This window comes from Lupinus angustifolius, chromosome LG13 (genome assembly GCF_001865875.1).
Source record: "Lupinus angustifolius cultivar Tanjil chromosome LG13, LupAngTanjil_v1.0, whole genome shotgun sequence".
Taxonomy (NCBI): Eukaryota; Viridiplantae; Streptophyta; class Magnoliopsida; order Fabales; family Fabaceae; genus Lupinus; species Lupinus angustifolius.
The window spans coordinates 3,984,922-3,997,855 of record NC_032021.1 but is presented as its reverse complement, the minus strand read 5'-3'; the positions used below and the strand labels follow the sequence as shown (position 1 = coordinate 3,997,855).

The 12,934-nt window shown below is 33.1% G+C and overlaps 1 protein-coding gene across 3 annotated transcripts; it reads right to left on the bottom strand.

Annotated features, from left to right (window-relative positions):
- LOC109325503 (protein IQ-DOMAIN 1-like) lies at nt 347–5,861 on the bottom strand. Of its 3 annotated transcripts, none has more exons than XM_019557914.1 (7): nt 5,645–5,861; nt 5,071–5,183; nt 4,644–4,901; nt 3,957–4,208; nt 2,877–2,990; nt 1,437–1,926; nt 347–657 (listed from the first exon to the last, which is right to left on the bottom strand). In XM_019557914.1, the coding sequence occupies exons 2-7, from the start codon at nt 5,152–5,154 to the stop codon at nt 527–529; spliced, it is 1,329 nt and encodes a 442-aa protein (XP_019413459.1). In that variant the 5' UTR covers nt 5,155–5,183; nt 5,645–5,861; the 3' UTR covers nt 347–526. The 3 variants fall into 3 exon arrangements, with proteins under 3 accessions (XP_019413459.1, XP_019413460.1, XP_019413461.1); XM_019557916.1 differs by having other exon boundaries at nt 350–657; nt 3,981–4,208; nt 5,645–5,860; XM_019557915.1 differs by lacking the exon at nt 5,645–5,861 and having other exon boundaries at nt 5,071–5,197.

Sequence of the window (12,934 nt, the reverse complement as noted above, 5' to 3'; positions counted from 1 at the left end):
AAAAACGTGTATAATCCTTGTAAAGATAGTTATGTACCCAACATAAACTAATTACAGTTATTAGATTCCTATGTTCTTGTAGCATGTTTTATGTTGGTGTATGTATTATCACTATAAAGATTTATACACAGTCAGTATCATGTATCATTATTCATTCATTTGTATTACTTATATTTGAAAGTCAATACTGATCAAATTTTAACGATAATTAATACAATGAAGTATAAAAAACTTTTATATTATCAGGGAATACATCTTTTTCTCTTTCTCTTGTTTACATTTCTTAGAAGAATACATGATGGTAATGCAATAAGAAAAGGACACCTTCAAAGTTGGCAATAACAATAATTTAGAAGGCAATGACACCGTTAATGTTTGCACATTTGCATGTAAATTTACATTATTATCACATAGCTCACAACAACAAATATTATGCATAATTACAATAGATGGGTATCCACATTGCATATCTAATTCCCAAGCCAATCTCAACAATCAAATCACATAAAGGCTTTTATTATTGATGCTACATAATAGTGGAGTGGGTAACAGATTTAGTAACCTTCACATTCTCACCTCCATTGAGCTTAGGTTTATCCCTTATAGGCTTTTGTGTGCCAGTTGCCCCTTTCACATTAGTTCTAGTGGGACCTCCCCCTGTTAAAATAGATGAGAAAATAAAGTAAGAAATGGTTGGTTCTATTAGCTTAACACAAACATTCAAAAATAGAAATCTGTATCAAATTGCTTATGATTTAGATTCTCCAAACTAAGATTGTCTATAAAGTGAATTTTTAAGATTTCATTTCAAAACTAATTGACAATAAGAGGAATAACCCAACATGTGTATTTGAGCCACACCCATAACAATGAGTTAGACGATGTCGAAAGGACATCTTTTTTGCCCATGACAATCGGGAAAAAGTTAGGTTCTAGCTTTGATTCCATGTAAGGTTCATTTCAACCAACTGGCAGTAAGATAATTAGCCAATATATATTTAAATCATACTCAGAACAATGAGAAAGTGGAAATGTGACTTTCTTCCTAACATGAACAAGTAAGGGTTTATCTATATTAAGATCATTTATTGGATTAAGAAAATGGTGCACTTTATCATATCAAAGGGTGGATACACTCTCACTTACTTTAGAGATTGATCTCACTTTAGAGAATCCAAATCCCATTGCTTATTTATTAAGCTAGTTTATCCACACAATTATTTCAAAATTAAAGAAACTATAGTTTGGGACTTAATTCTTACCAGAAGAGTTTTACATAAATTTTGTAATCAAAACTGAAGACTGGTCCTAAGGATTTTTTACAAAACATGGGCAAAAAAGTTCTATATTAAGCAAATTTCGAATGATGTTAGGCAATTTGTAGAGGGGATAATCTAATTACATGAAGAAAATGCAAACAAAGAGAACAAACTCACCATTGTTAGGCAGAGATAGTCGCTTTTTCGCCTGTTTATCTAACTGCACAGTTCTCTCCTTTGGATTACTATGAGACCTTGACCGGATTTCAGGTCTTGAGTTGGCCACTTCAACAGAATTTTGAACATTTGCATTATACTTTGGTTTAACAGACTGTATGCTTGATGGCTCCAAAAAACCTGCTGATATACTAGGTAAAGAATCACAGCCATCGGAAAGAGAGGGACTGGCTCTTTGATTAGCATGGTTTGCATGATTGTTTGATGGAATTGGTTTTGTGTTAGCAAATCTAAACTGAAGTCTGATTCCATTTTTTCCATCCGTACCTCCATTTTCATCTCTGGTTACTCTATCGCTCGTATCAATGTCAAGAAAGCGATTCTCCCAAGGACGTTCTGCCATCCACCTTTCCAACCAATTCCAACCCCAACAACTTTTATCTGGTTCAAATCCAGAGGCAATAGCCTGCTGCCTTGATCCTGCCTGCCACTGCAGACGGAAGAAGAGAAAAAAAATTACGCATCATGTCACTATACCAGATGCTGCACATGCTTTCGATACAAGTAAGATCCGATTTCACGTTTCTAATGAGAAGAGACATTTTCATCTGAATTGAAAGATGCATCTGAAGTTCATTTTCATATTTATAGACAAGAATTTGCATTGAGGGATCAAATATAGTTGTAGCTTAGTTTCGTTTGTATTGCAACGGGACTATAAAATGAGAGCTCGCTTCTAAAGCATCTTGTTTCTATGTTCTTTGACTGGATAAACAGGAGCTTACAATGATAGTGTGCAAAGCTTGCATCAGATCCTATTTATATGATCAGTAAAGAACTCGGATATCCAATCGTACAGCATTGATTTTTGAAATAGTTTCGGTTAATCTGAAAATTGGATCGTATGAATGCAAAGTTCACATCAAGTAGTGAGGAAATTCCTGGACAATATTATCTGTTCATTTTACTTCTGCAGCTTTCTTTACCTCTTGATAATATCATTAGGTAACCTTATTAATAATTATCTTATTCTATCAATATAGCAAATTACAAGCAATAAAACAACCTACCATGCTTAAGTAGTATTTAAATTGGGTTTTCCTTTTATTTGTATGGAGAGAATTTGGTCCATACTCACTATTTGTGTTTTCTTATGAAATTCTATAAATAAACTTGTGCTTACAATGGACCAAAACAATACTCCTAGAGATCTGAGTTAGCCAAGCATCTCCCTTTTGATGATTTGAACGTTCAGATTGAGGTTCTAAGATTTGCAAAACAAACAATCATCAATTGCCTTTGACTCGCAGTGGAGAATGTCGATGAAGGACTTGATGAGAAAGATTAATACAAACATATTCAGATATTTCTAATTACTAAAGTGACATAAAAGTTAATTAAAGTATAATGTTCACAAACAAGAAGCCATTGTAACTTTACCTGATGAGCTAGAGCATATGCCATGGCTCTCTCACGTTTGGCCGCAGCCTCCTGTCTCTTTAATATTTTGGCTTGAATTTCTTCAACCGATCCCACACTGTCACACCAACCATCCTGTATTAAACAAGAGGAAAACACAATCTGAGTTGCTACTCACAATTATTAAGTCAAGAGGTTATATTTGAAAAGCAGACTGCGATTTTTACCATACAAACTACCAAACACTAATTTAAGACATTTTTGCAGATACAGTTCTTCATGGAATTACCACCCTCATGGAGCATTTTGAGCATAAATGGGATTCATATGCAGCTAGATCAAGAGAATAATTTAGTTGTGTCTAAAACCAGTCAGTGACATAGAACTCCATTTTTTAGCAGTTAGTTTTGGACACCCCTTTTTTCTTCCTTTTCAATTTTTGTCTAGTTTTATCCGAGAGCGATATCTTTTCCCTCCTCCCTTAATTTCTAATCTCGCTGACTTTATCTCCATGTAGTTATCTCATCTAATTTTGATTTGCAAGCTCTCAGAATTTCCCTCTCTATAGCTGTCTGGAAATATTACACTATCCACTCTTCAAACTCCTCTGCATATCTTCTGCCAATTTTCATTTTTCTCCTTTGTCCAAGTTTTTATATTTCTTACCCAAATGTTCCCATTAAAAATGTATCAGAGATTAAACTGGCACACTGCAGTCAAATCATTATGTTTATGATTTATTCCAAACTTACTTTAGTATCCTGCTTTAGTAAAATGGTAGGTCTCTGATAATGATGAACATATTCATTGACAAAAAAGTTAATGGTAAAAAATTAAATAGAGGATTAAAAAAATGGCCAGACAATGACAGCAAACATTAGATTTAAATGCCTCTATATTATGTAAAGTAATACACTCTTGCAATTGGAATGGAGTAGTGAAAATCAAGAAGCAAAAGGGTAGATGCTATGTCCTAATCTAATCAATCAAAGAACTATCTCAAATTCTTGAAGCTCAACTTTCCTATACCCATCCTAGATAACAAAACAAGGAAGGAAAAATAAAGGGTTGAAAATAGTCAATATTAGAAAAAATCAAGACCTCTCGGGGAATAATATTGCTTACTTCTGTTTCTCGAACATGAGCTTTATTAACAAGCTGTTGGTGAAGTTTCTGTTGTGAAGTTTCACTTTCCAATGCCAAGCGAACACGCCTTGCCCTAAAACGAGCCTGAACCCTCACCAAAGCTTGCATACAGCGGAGAGTTATGGCTGCTTGTTTTCGCACCGCATGGCCCCTTACAAGGGCCTGAAGCCTTACCAATCCTTTCAAAGCTCGTAGAGCTCTTCTGGCCTGATACATAGAACAAAAGCTTTCAGGTTTGGTCAAATTTGTTGACAATGAAGCTCTTCTTAAAGTGATTACAATAGTTTCCGGAACACAAAGAAGCAAATTTTAACAAAACAGAATAAAGAAAGAAGTTCAACATAGATATGAAGTGCACTTCAATATATACCAAATTAAATTATGATTACAGAAATATAGCATCCTAATGTTAAACCACTTAAGTACCTGGGTTTTCAAAGTATAAAGTGATAGAAAGAAAAGGAAACCATACAAAACAGAGGATAAGGTATCCTCTTGAGTCTTGAAATGTATATAGGAAAAAACCAGAGAAACCATCATCAAATTAATACTTCCCTCCAATCAGATTAAAATGGAAGAAAAAATGACTAACACGACAATTTCAGTTCTAAAAAACTAAGCCGAACTGATGTGAAAAGTTACCAGAAATCCTCGAAATGCTGTTTGAATGCATGTTGCAGCCCATTCCTCTCTGGTGATCTGCTGATTATTTGCAGCAGCCCATTCTTGTTGTGAAGTAGAAGGTGAATAATGGGCATCAAGATTTTCATGGGTATCAAAGTTTGCATGGGCATCCCTGTCGCCAATTGGTGGCATACTACCATCACCAAACTCATTTTGAAGTTTACAATTGTCAATTTCGATGGAGTTCTTTCTCCGATGCCGAAACTTGCTGACCTTCTGATCATTGAAAGTTTCCAAATTTTTAAAAAGAAAAGAAACTATAATATGTATCACAAAGATTATAGAGTAGCCAAAAGGAAAAAGTTCGCCAAGTAATTGCATCTTATGAACAAACACAGGCAAAAGAAGAGGATGTAGAGAGTGTGAGAGGGAGAACTATACTCACATTTCTATCCTTCTCTGAAGAATCTGACTTTTCTGATTTCTTTAGACCAACCAATGCTCTAATCCACTTCCCTGAAACACCCATAGTTTCCTTCACTTTATCTCACCACAAACCTGACATGAATTTTCTGGCCATATCAGTGCAAAAGCAGTTAATTATTATTCACAAGTCACAACCTTATTTAGCCAAAAGGTGAAATGTATTGAACTATGAGGTACAGATATGTTGAAGCAAGTAGCAAAAGTTCAATACAGCACACAATTAACTGATAAAAACTATTTAAAAGTTGCACATTAGGTAATGACCATTAAATCCTTAGAAAATGCAGGACCTCAGAAATCAGAATCACTCAGGTTGTGTTCATTGTAGGTAGGTTGAGGACTTGGGCTAGGTAATGACCATTATATCCTTAGAAAATCCCAACATAACAGAACAATATCCAAGTCCAATAAAGTAAGACCAATTATCTCAAATACACAATGGTGGGAAAAAGATTGAAACTTTAGAGAGGAAAAAGGAACCCAATTAGTAAAAAAACAATGCAGATCCATAGGAAAGTTGAAGTTCAATTCACCTGAAACACTGAAACCGGTGGTATAAAAAAGAGAGTGTGAACTAAATCAAAATCTGGAGAGAACCTTTTAGTTTTAACAGTTGATCCATGACTGGGTAAGTAAAAAAACCGAGCTTTAAGATAATTTCCGAATCTCAAATGCTATTTTCTCCTTTTATCACTTCACTCTCTGTGTGTCTGAGATTTTAGCTTTTATCAATGTAAGCTTTTCTACATCAATATTTTAAATTGTAGTTGTTTATTATAGTCTCAATGTTCGAAACATAATATTATTTTATGAGTAGTTTATATATTGCTCATTCTAAATATGTATACACATTTACCAATAACTCATTAGTCAGTGGAGTGGCCTAAGGTCTAGTTTCTTATAAATAAAAAAAAGGTGAGGTGATAATTAAAAAAAATGCAAGTTCATCCATGGTTCATTCATATTAAATATGAATTGTGGTGAATGATGCCGTCATAATGTATAGCTATAATTAATGATAATACAACATTATTAGGAAACTATATAGTGATAATATAAAAAACTATTAATAGAGAAGAGAAAAAATGTATGTTAGATTTATATATTATTACATTATATATTATATATACTGATAATGTATGTGATATTCTTTTCTCATTTGAAATACTGCTTTCAATACATAGGGGGTTGTAGGAAAAAACAAGTGTGGCAGCAGAAGGGAGAGAACAGATGAGAGTGCAGTGAATACGATGTCGTACTGGAATGAATGACTTGTCGCTGTCGACTCTCACTCTTTGTTTGGGCCATGGTGAGTCAATCACGGTTCACGGATGGGACCTCTCAAACCCTAACCATTTCTCATTCATTTTCTTCATTTCATTAATGTTTTTTTAGTAACAGAAACAAAATGACACCTTTAAAAGGTTGATAGCTATTTATTTTTCTTTAAGGTCAATATCAATGTTTCGTCGTATATAGAAAAAAATGCACATAGGGAGGACAAATATGAATTTTACTTCTTAACAAAATATATACTTTCAGTTGTAGTAAGAAAGAAAAGAAAAGAGCATTTGGTCATGAAGCTTATGAATATCATCATAAGTGAATTATTAACTCCATTTCTAAATAACTAGCAAGTTATCATGAGTCAATATTTCTTTGCATTTATGTTGTTAATAACACACTTTCGTATCATTAAGAACACACATTTGACATGCATATTGCATGGTTAAAAATACACATATGACTCGTACATTTACATTATTAAGAACACACGTGTTACCTATACATTTGTATAGTTAAAACACATGTTACATATGTATTTGCATTGTTAAGAACACATGTGTTATTGGTGTATTTGTTTTGTCTGTTCAAAAACATAAAGAAAATAAATGACAATTTTGAATTTGAATTTTCTAATGAAAACATGAAATCGAAACATGATATTATGTGATTTTTATGGAATAAATATTTTAAAAGTTGTGGAAAATGAAATGATTTTTTCAATTTCGAATTTGTTTTTTTTTAATGAAAACAAAGAAATCAAATCATGATATAATATGAGTCTTTTTATTATAAAAATATCTAAAAGTTATAAAAAACTTTAATTTCGAATTTGATTTTTTCAATCATAATAAGGAAAAATTAAAATCCAAGTAATTTGAACTGTGATATTAAAATTCAGTGTGAAAAGTACATTTGATAGGGGTGAAAAATACATGAATTCTTAGAGTATTACATGTTTTTTGTTTTAAAATTATTAAGAAATGTAATAATATATTTAATATCATTATATTAAAGAAATGAATTATATAGTGTAGTTATTATAGATAAATGTCCAATAACACATTTTTTGTTTTGAAATTATTAAGAAATACAATAACATATTTAATATTATTATAATAAGGAAATGAAATATATAATATGTACATATGAATGAGGTAGAACCATTTTGGAGAAGACAATTACCTAAATATTGCATATGTTGATTGTGCTTGGATCGTTGACTCCGGTGCTTCTTTCCATGTAAGTCCACATGAAGGTTTCTTCTCAAACTAGAAGAAAGGTAATTATGGTACTGTGAAAATGGGAAACCATGTTACTAGCAAAATTGCGAGAATTGGTGATTTTGTGCTGCTAACAGACACAAGAGGAAAGCTTATACTGAAGGAGGTGAGACATGTCCCAGATACGCGTCTCAACCTTATCTCAACGGGTAAGTTGGATGATGCTGGTTTTGTAAGCCACTTTGGTGCTGGAAAATGGAAACTAGCAAAAGACAGTCGCGTTATTGTTAGAGGCTCAAATGAAGGATCTTTGTACATTATACAAGGATGAATTTGTTCTGGAGAAGCAAATGTTGCTACCGACTCCAAAGATCTTTGGCATAGGCGATTGGGGCACATGAGTGAAAAGACATTTTAGATTCTCACCAAAGACCACCTTCTAGGCGATTGGGGCACATGAGTGAAAAGGCGATTGAGGCACATGAGTGAAAAGGCGATTGGGGCACATGAGTAAATAACATAAAGTCAATTTTCAGAGAACAGACAATCCCTCACGGAGAGATGAAGTACTTGAATTGGTGCATTAGATGTTTGTGCACCATCTGAAAGATCTCTTGGAGGAGCCTATTACATTGTCACATTCATAGACAATCACTCGAGAAGAGTATGAGTGTACTTGTTGAAAAGCAAAGATCAAGTACTGTCAACATTCAAAGAGTTTCATGCACTAGTAGAACGTGGGACTAGAAAGAATTTGAAGTGTCTGAAAGAAGACAATGGTGGAGAGTATTGTGGTCCATTTGAAGCCTATTGCAAGGCTTTTGGTATCATCCTGGAGAAGACATCACCAAAGACTCCTCAGTTGAATGGAGTAGCTGAGAGGATGAACCGCACAATTAAAGAGAAGATCAAATGCATGTTGCAAGATGTCAATCTCCCCATGTCTTTCTAGGGTGAAGCACTGAAGACTGCGGTGGATCTCATAAATCGAACACATTCAAGACCCCTAAACGAAGAAGTATGGCACAAGAAGAAGACATCCTTTAACCACCTAAGAGTATTCAGATGTAGAGCCTTCGTTCACATTCCAAAAGATGAGATAAAGAAGTTGGATGCTAAGACTAAGGAGTGTATTTACCTTGGGTCTCCAAAAGATGAATTGATGTGGAAGCAAGATCAATGAATCTTGGTAGATGAACCATTAAATAATTCAATGATGGTTATTCCAAGGTCTTGGAATTATTCCTTGAGTCTTGAGAATTGTGAAGTCTAACTTAGAAAGTTGGAGTAGCACTTTTCAAAGTGTCTTGAAAAATATGACAACAATTAATCCTCCACTATATCTTTATGATGGAGCCTTCCTCCCCTTCACTATATATAGCGGATCCTCCCCTTCACCATATATAGGGGATTTGTGAGGAAGAGATACAACAAGCAAGTGAGAAAAACAACATAGAGAGAAAGTGAGAGAGTTTAACAACGCCCATTCAACAACGTTTATGTGTTGAACGTTGTTAAATGTAAGGCGAAAGATAATTAACAACACTTATTTAAGCAAGCGTTGTTAAAGGTGTTATCTTTAACAATGCTTATTGAAGGAAGCGTTGTTAAAGACCATACTTCATATATTTAACAACACTTCTTCAACAAACGTTGTTAAAGGTGAGAGTGCAATGTGTTAAGGATTGAATTAGCAACGTTTGCCTATGTTTTGATGAAGACAAGGAATTAGTTAAAGCTTCAAGATGGCTCAACAATCAACATGTCGAGGGCTCAAGTGGTGTCTTATTAGACTTGCGTTATAATTCTTTATTATCTTTTTAGAAGTCTAAGATGTTTGCCATAGATATTAAGTCTAGGTTAGGTAAACCTAGGTGTGAGTCTCACAAGACTTAATAAAGTAATTAATCCACTAAAATGAGACATCATCTAGAAGTATATGATAATTAGGTTCATGCATTTTATACATTGATTCTATGCATTAAAGATATTAATCGATTAACGTGAGCGTTTTCTGCTGTTTTCAACTGCATAACTGAAAAACCGTTTTTAGAGGCAAAATCTGTTTTGTATAAATACTGGCTAATTGTAGAAACGGCTAAAAAAGAAAAAGAGAGAAAAACACAAGATAAAAGAGATAGATCATCATTGTTAGAATCTATTAGAGAGTGTTGAATTAGGAGAAAGATTAGATCATGCTAAGACTTTAGTTTTTCATATTCATATTGCATGATTCTTTCAAAAGCTTTCTTGCATCATTCTTGTGTTTTCTTGAAAGAAAAAGAGATAGTTTATTTTGATTGCATATTTTCAGAAACCTCATGCATGAACATTCATATTAGACTAGGACGTCTTGTGAGTTCTTGCTTAGGTTTTAGGCTTTGATCTTTATTGTAATATCCGAGTATTAAGTACTCATTCATAACTTAAAGCATTGTTAATTCTAGGATTGGGAAAATCCTAGCTGTGGTTAGGTAAGGTGTTCTTCATACAAAGACTTGGAGGTCTTGCGATAAAGAGTGATACATTGGCTGGGGCCGAATCGCGTAACAAAGGTTTTCTTGGGAGGTGGTTTTGGGAAAGTTCAAACCAAGGGTGACGAAGTTCTTTGGGTTCCAAGAAGGAAGCGTTCAAGTTTTGTATTTGGAAGCGTGTATGTAACGTACATTGTGTTCTATAGTGAAGAAGGAAAATCTCCCAAATCAGAGGGGAGGACTGGATGTAGTTTTGCCGTGGACAGCAAAACGAACCATGATAAAATCTCTGCGCAATCTTTTCTGTCCTTTTCTCTTTTATATTTCAAGATGTTTTAATGCGAGTTTGGAGCTAATATTTTGCATGCTTGTTCCTTGCTATGTTCTTGTTAATCTTGCATAAAAGTATATGTTGTATAAATGTTCGTGTGTTTGTTAATAACTGTGCAAGTTGTTGTTCTGATCATTCTGGTTCTGTTACTGGTTAATCGATTATGAACAGTGCTTAATCGATTAACTGATCATTTTTCAGCAAGTGTGTAAAAACACAAAAAGTGGAACTTGAGCTCCGCCACACCTATTCAACCCCCTCTAGGTGTATTCCGCCACTGATACCTAACAAAAGGTGTTATCTTTAACAACGCTTATTGAAGAAAGTGCTGTTAATTTAACATCAATTATTCAATAAGCGCTGTTAAATGTGTTATTTTAATAAAGCTTATTGAAGAAAGCGTTGTTAAAGATGTTATCTTTAACGACGCTTATTGAAGGAAGCGGTGTTAAAGCTTCATATATTTAACAACACTTCTTCAATAAGCACTGTTACGCTTGTTTTAGTGAGCGGAAATCTTTTCAAATTCAAAAACAAAATCTCACACAATAATACATATACATATCATTCAGTTTATTATTTCTTTTACCTTTCTTCTTCTCCATAAATTATATTTTTTCTCTTTTGTTTTTAGTTTCTCTCTTCAAGCAAGTTATCGATTTTTGGTTTTTCTCTTCAAGCATAAGGTAAATCATTATCTTATTTTAACTCATTTATTTCTCTCTTCACTAATAGTGTAATCTTTATTTGTTGTGAAGTTATGCAACTATGGTGGAGTTATCGATTTTTGGTTTCTCTCTTCAAGCATAAGGTAAACCATTATCTTATTTTAGCTCATTTATTTTTCTCTTCACTAATAGTGTAATCTTTATTTGTTGTGAAGTTATGCAGATATGGTGTTCTAGGTTTTTGGTTATGGTGAATATTGGAGGAGAAAGAATGAACAATTTGCGTAAGATCTCATTACTCATATGTTATTTTATAATATTAGAACCTATTAAGGTTCAATGTAATTGAAGTCGTTGGTGATTTAACAAATCTATTGTAAGTGTGGTGGCGTTGGACATGTTTGTCATGTGTTTGATAGAACGTCTAAGAGATATATTGTCTTATTTAGAAAGTAGACATTTAACAACGCTTGTTTTAGTGAATGTTGTTAAATGTCTACTTTCTACAGCACTACAAAAAATGTTGTTGAATATAACTTTATGTACTACTGCACTCACATAGAAAGCGCCACAAAAGCATTGTTAAATGACAATTTTAAGCGCGGTTGTTTTGCTATTCTGGCGTAGTGTTGTAAGAGAGTGTAAAATATTGTAATACTATTTTCTATAGTGAAGATATTTTCTGGACTAGGTCCCATGGTTGTTTCCTTCTCACATTGAAGAGGTTTTTCCACGTTGAAATTCTTGGTGTTATTATTCTACTATTCTCTATTTTCTTTATTCACTTGCTACTTTCGCAAATGCTCATTTTGCATCAAACAGATGAGAGATATTGGTTCTGAATTCCCCAACACCCCTAACCTTTTTTTATAACTATAACTTTTTTTATAACTATAATGATTAGTCATGGATATTTTCTTAGTATAAATAGTAGAAGGAAATGCCTTTTAATCTTGTTGAGCAACACAAGTTGGACCACGATTGGGACTACCTACCACATTCATTTCCTTTTTCGTCCTCCTACTTTATCCAAACATTTCACCTTTTATCATTCAGAATCAAGAAAGAGGGGAATTGCTTATCCCTCCCGTCATTGTTGTTATTTAGATGAAAACATTTAGTTTATGATTGATTGTGATTGTTTCTGTTTAAAAGTTTTTTTTTATAAGTATGAGAAATTATGGAAAAAAACATGTTCAAATTTGATGTGTACTAATGGATTAATTTCTTATCCAAAGAATGAGAGAATACATTTGATAGTATAAAAATTTGATGTACTTATTTGTTTTATTTTTTTAGATTATAATTTTATGGTTTAAGGATTATTGTTATATTAGACATTCTAAATCTAAATTACTTGCTCATTAAGGATTTGTTATATTATTGTTATATTAGTTATATTATTGTTGATTTGTTATATTATTGTTATATTAGTTTGGTCGGGTAGAGTTAGAGAATAGAGAAAAGATGGAGAGAGAAGTAGAAGAGAAATGATGAGTTTCTTCTCTTTGGTTGAGAGGGGAGAAAGAAGGGAGAGAAGAAAAAAGTGGGTGGACCCACAAAATTTCTTTCCCTCCACTTAGGAGGAGAAAGTGAGAAGAGGAAGAGAAACTTTAACTGGACAATAATCTGTTGTCTCAAATTGTGTCCTAAACTATGTCACAAATCATATCAATTAAAAATGTTAATTAAAATTATAATAAAATTTATAATTTAAAATTATAACATTTATTTTTAGTTAATAATAAAACAACATTTTCCTGCATCTTTTCTTTATTCTAGAGACATTTTTGTAATTTGAACCACAACATCATCACTTTCTTCTCATTTTCTATCCAATCTC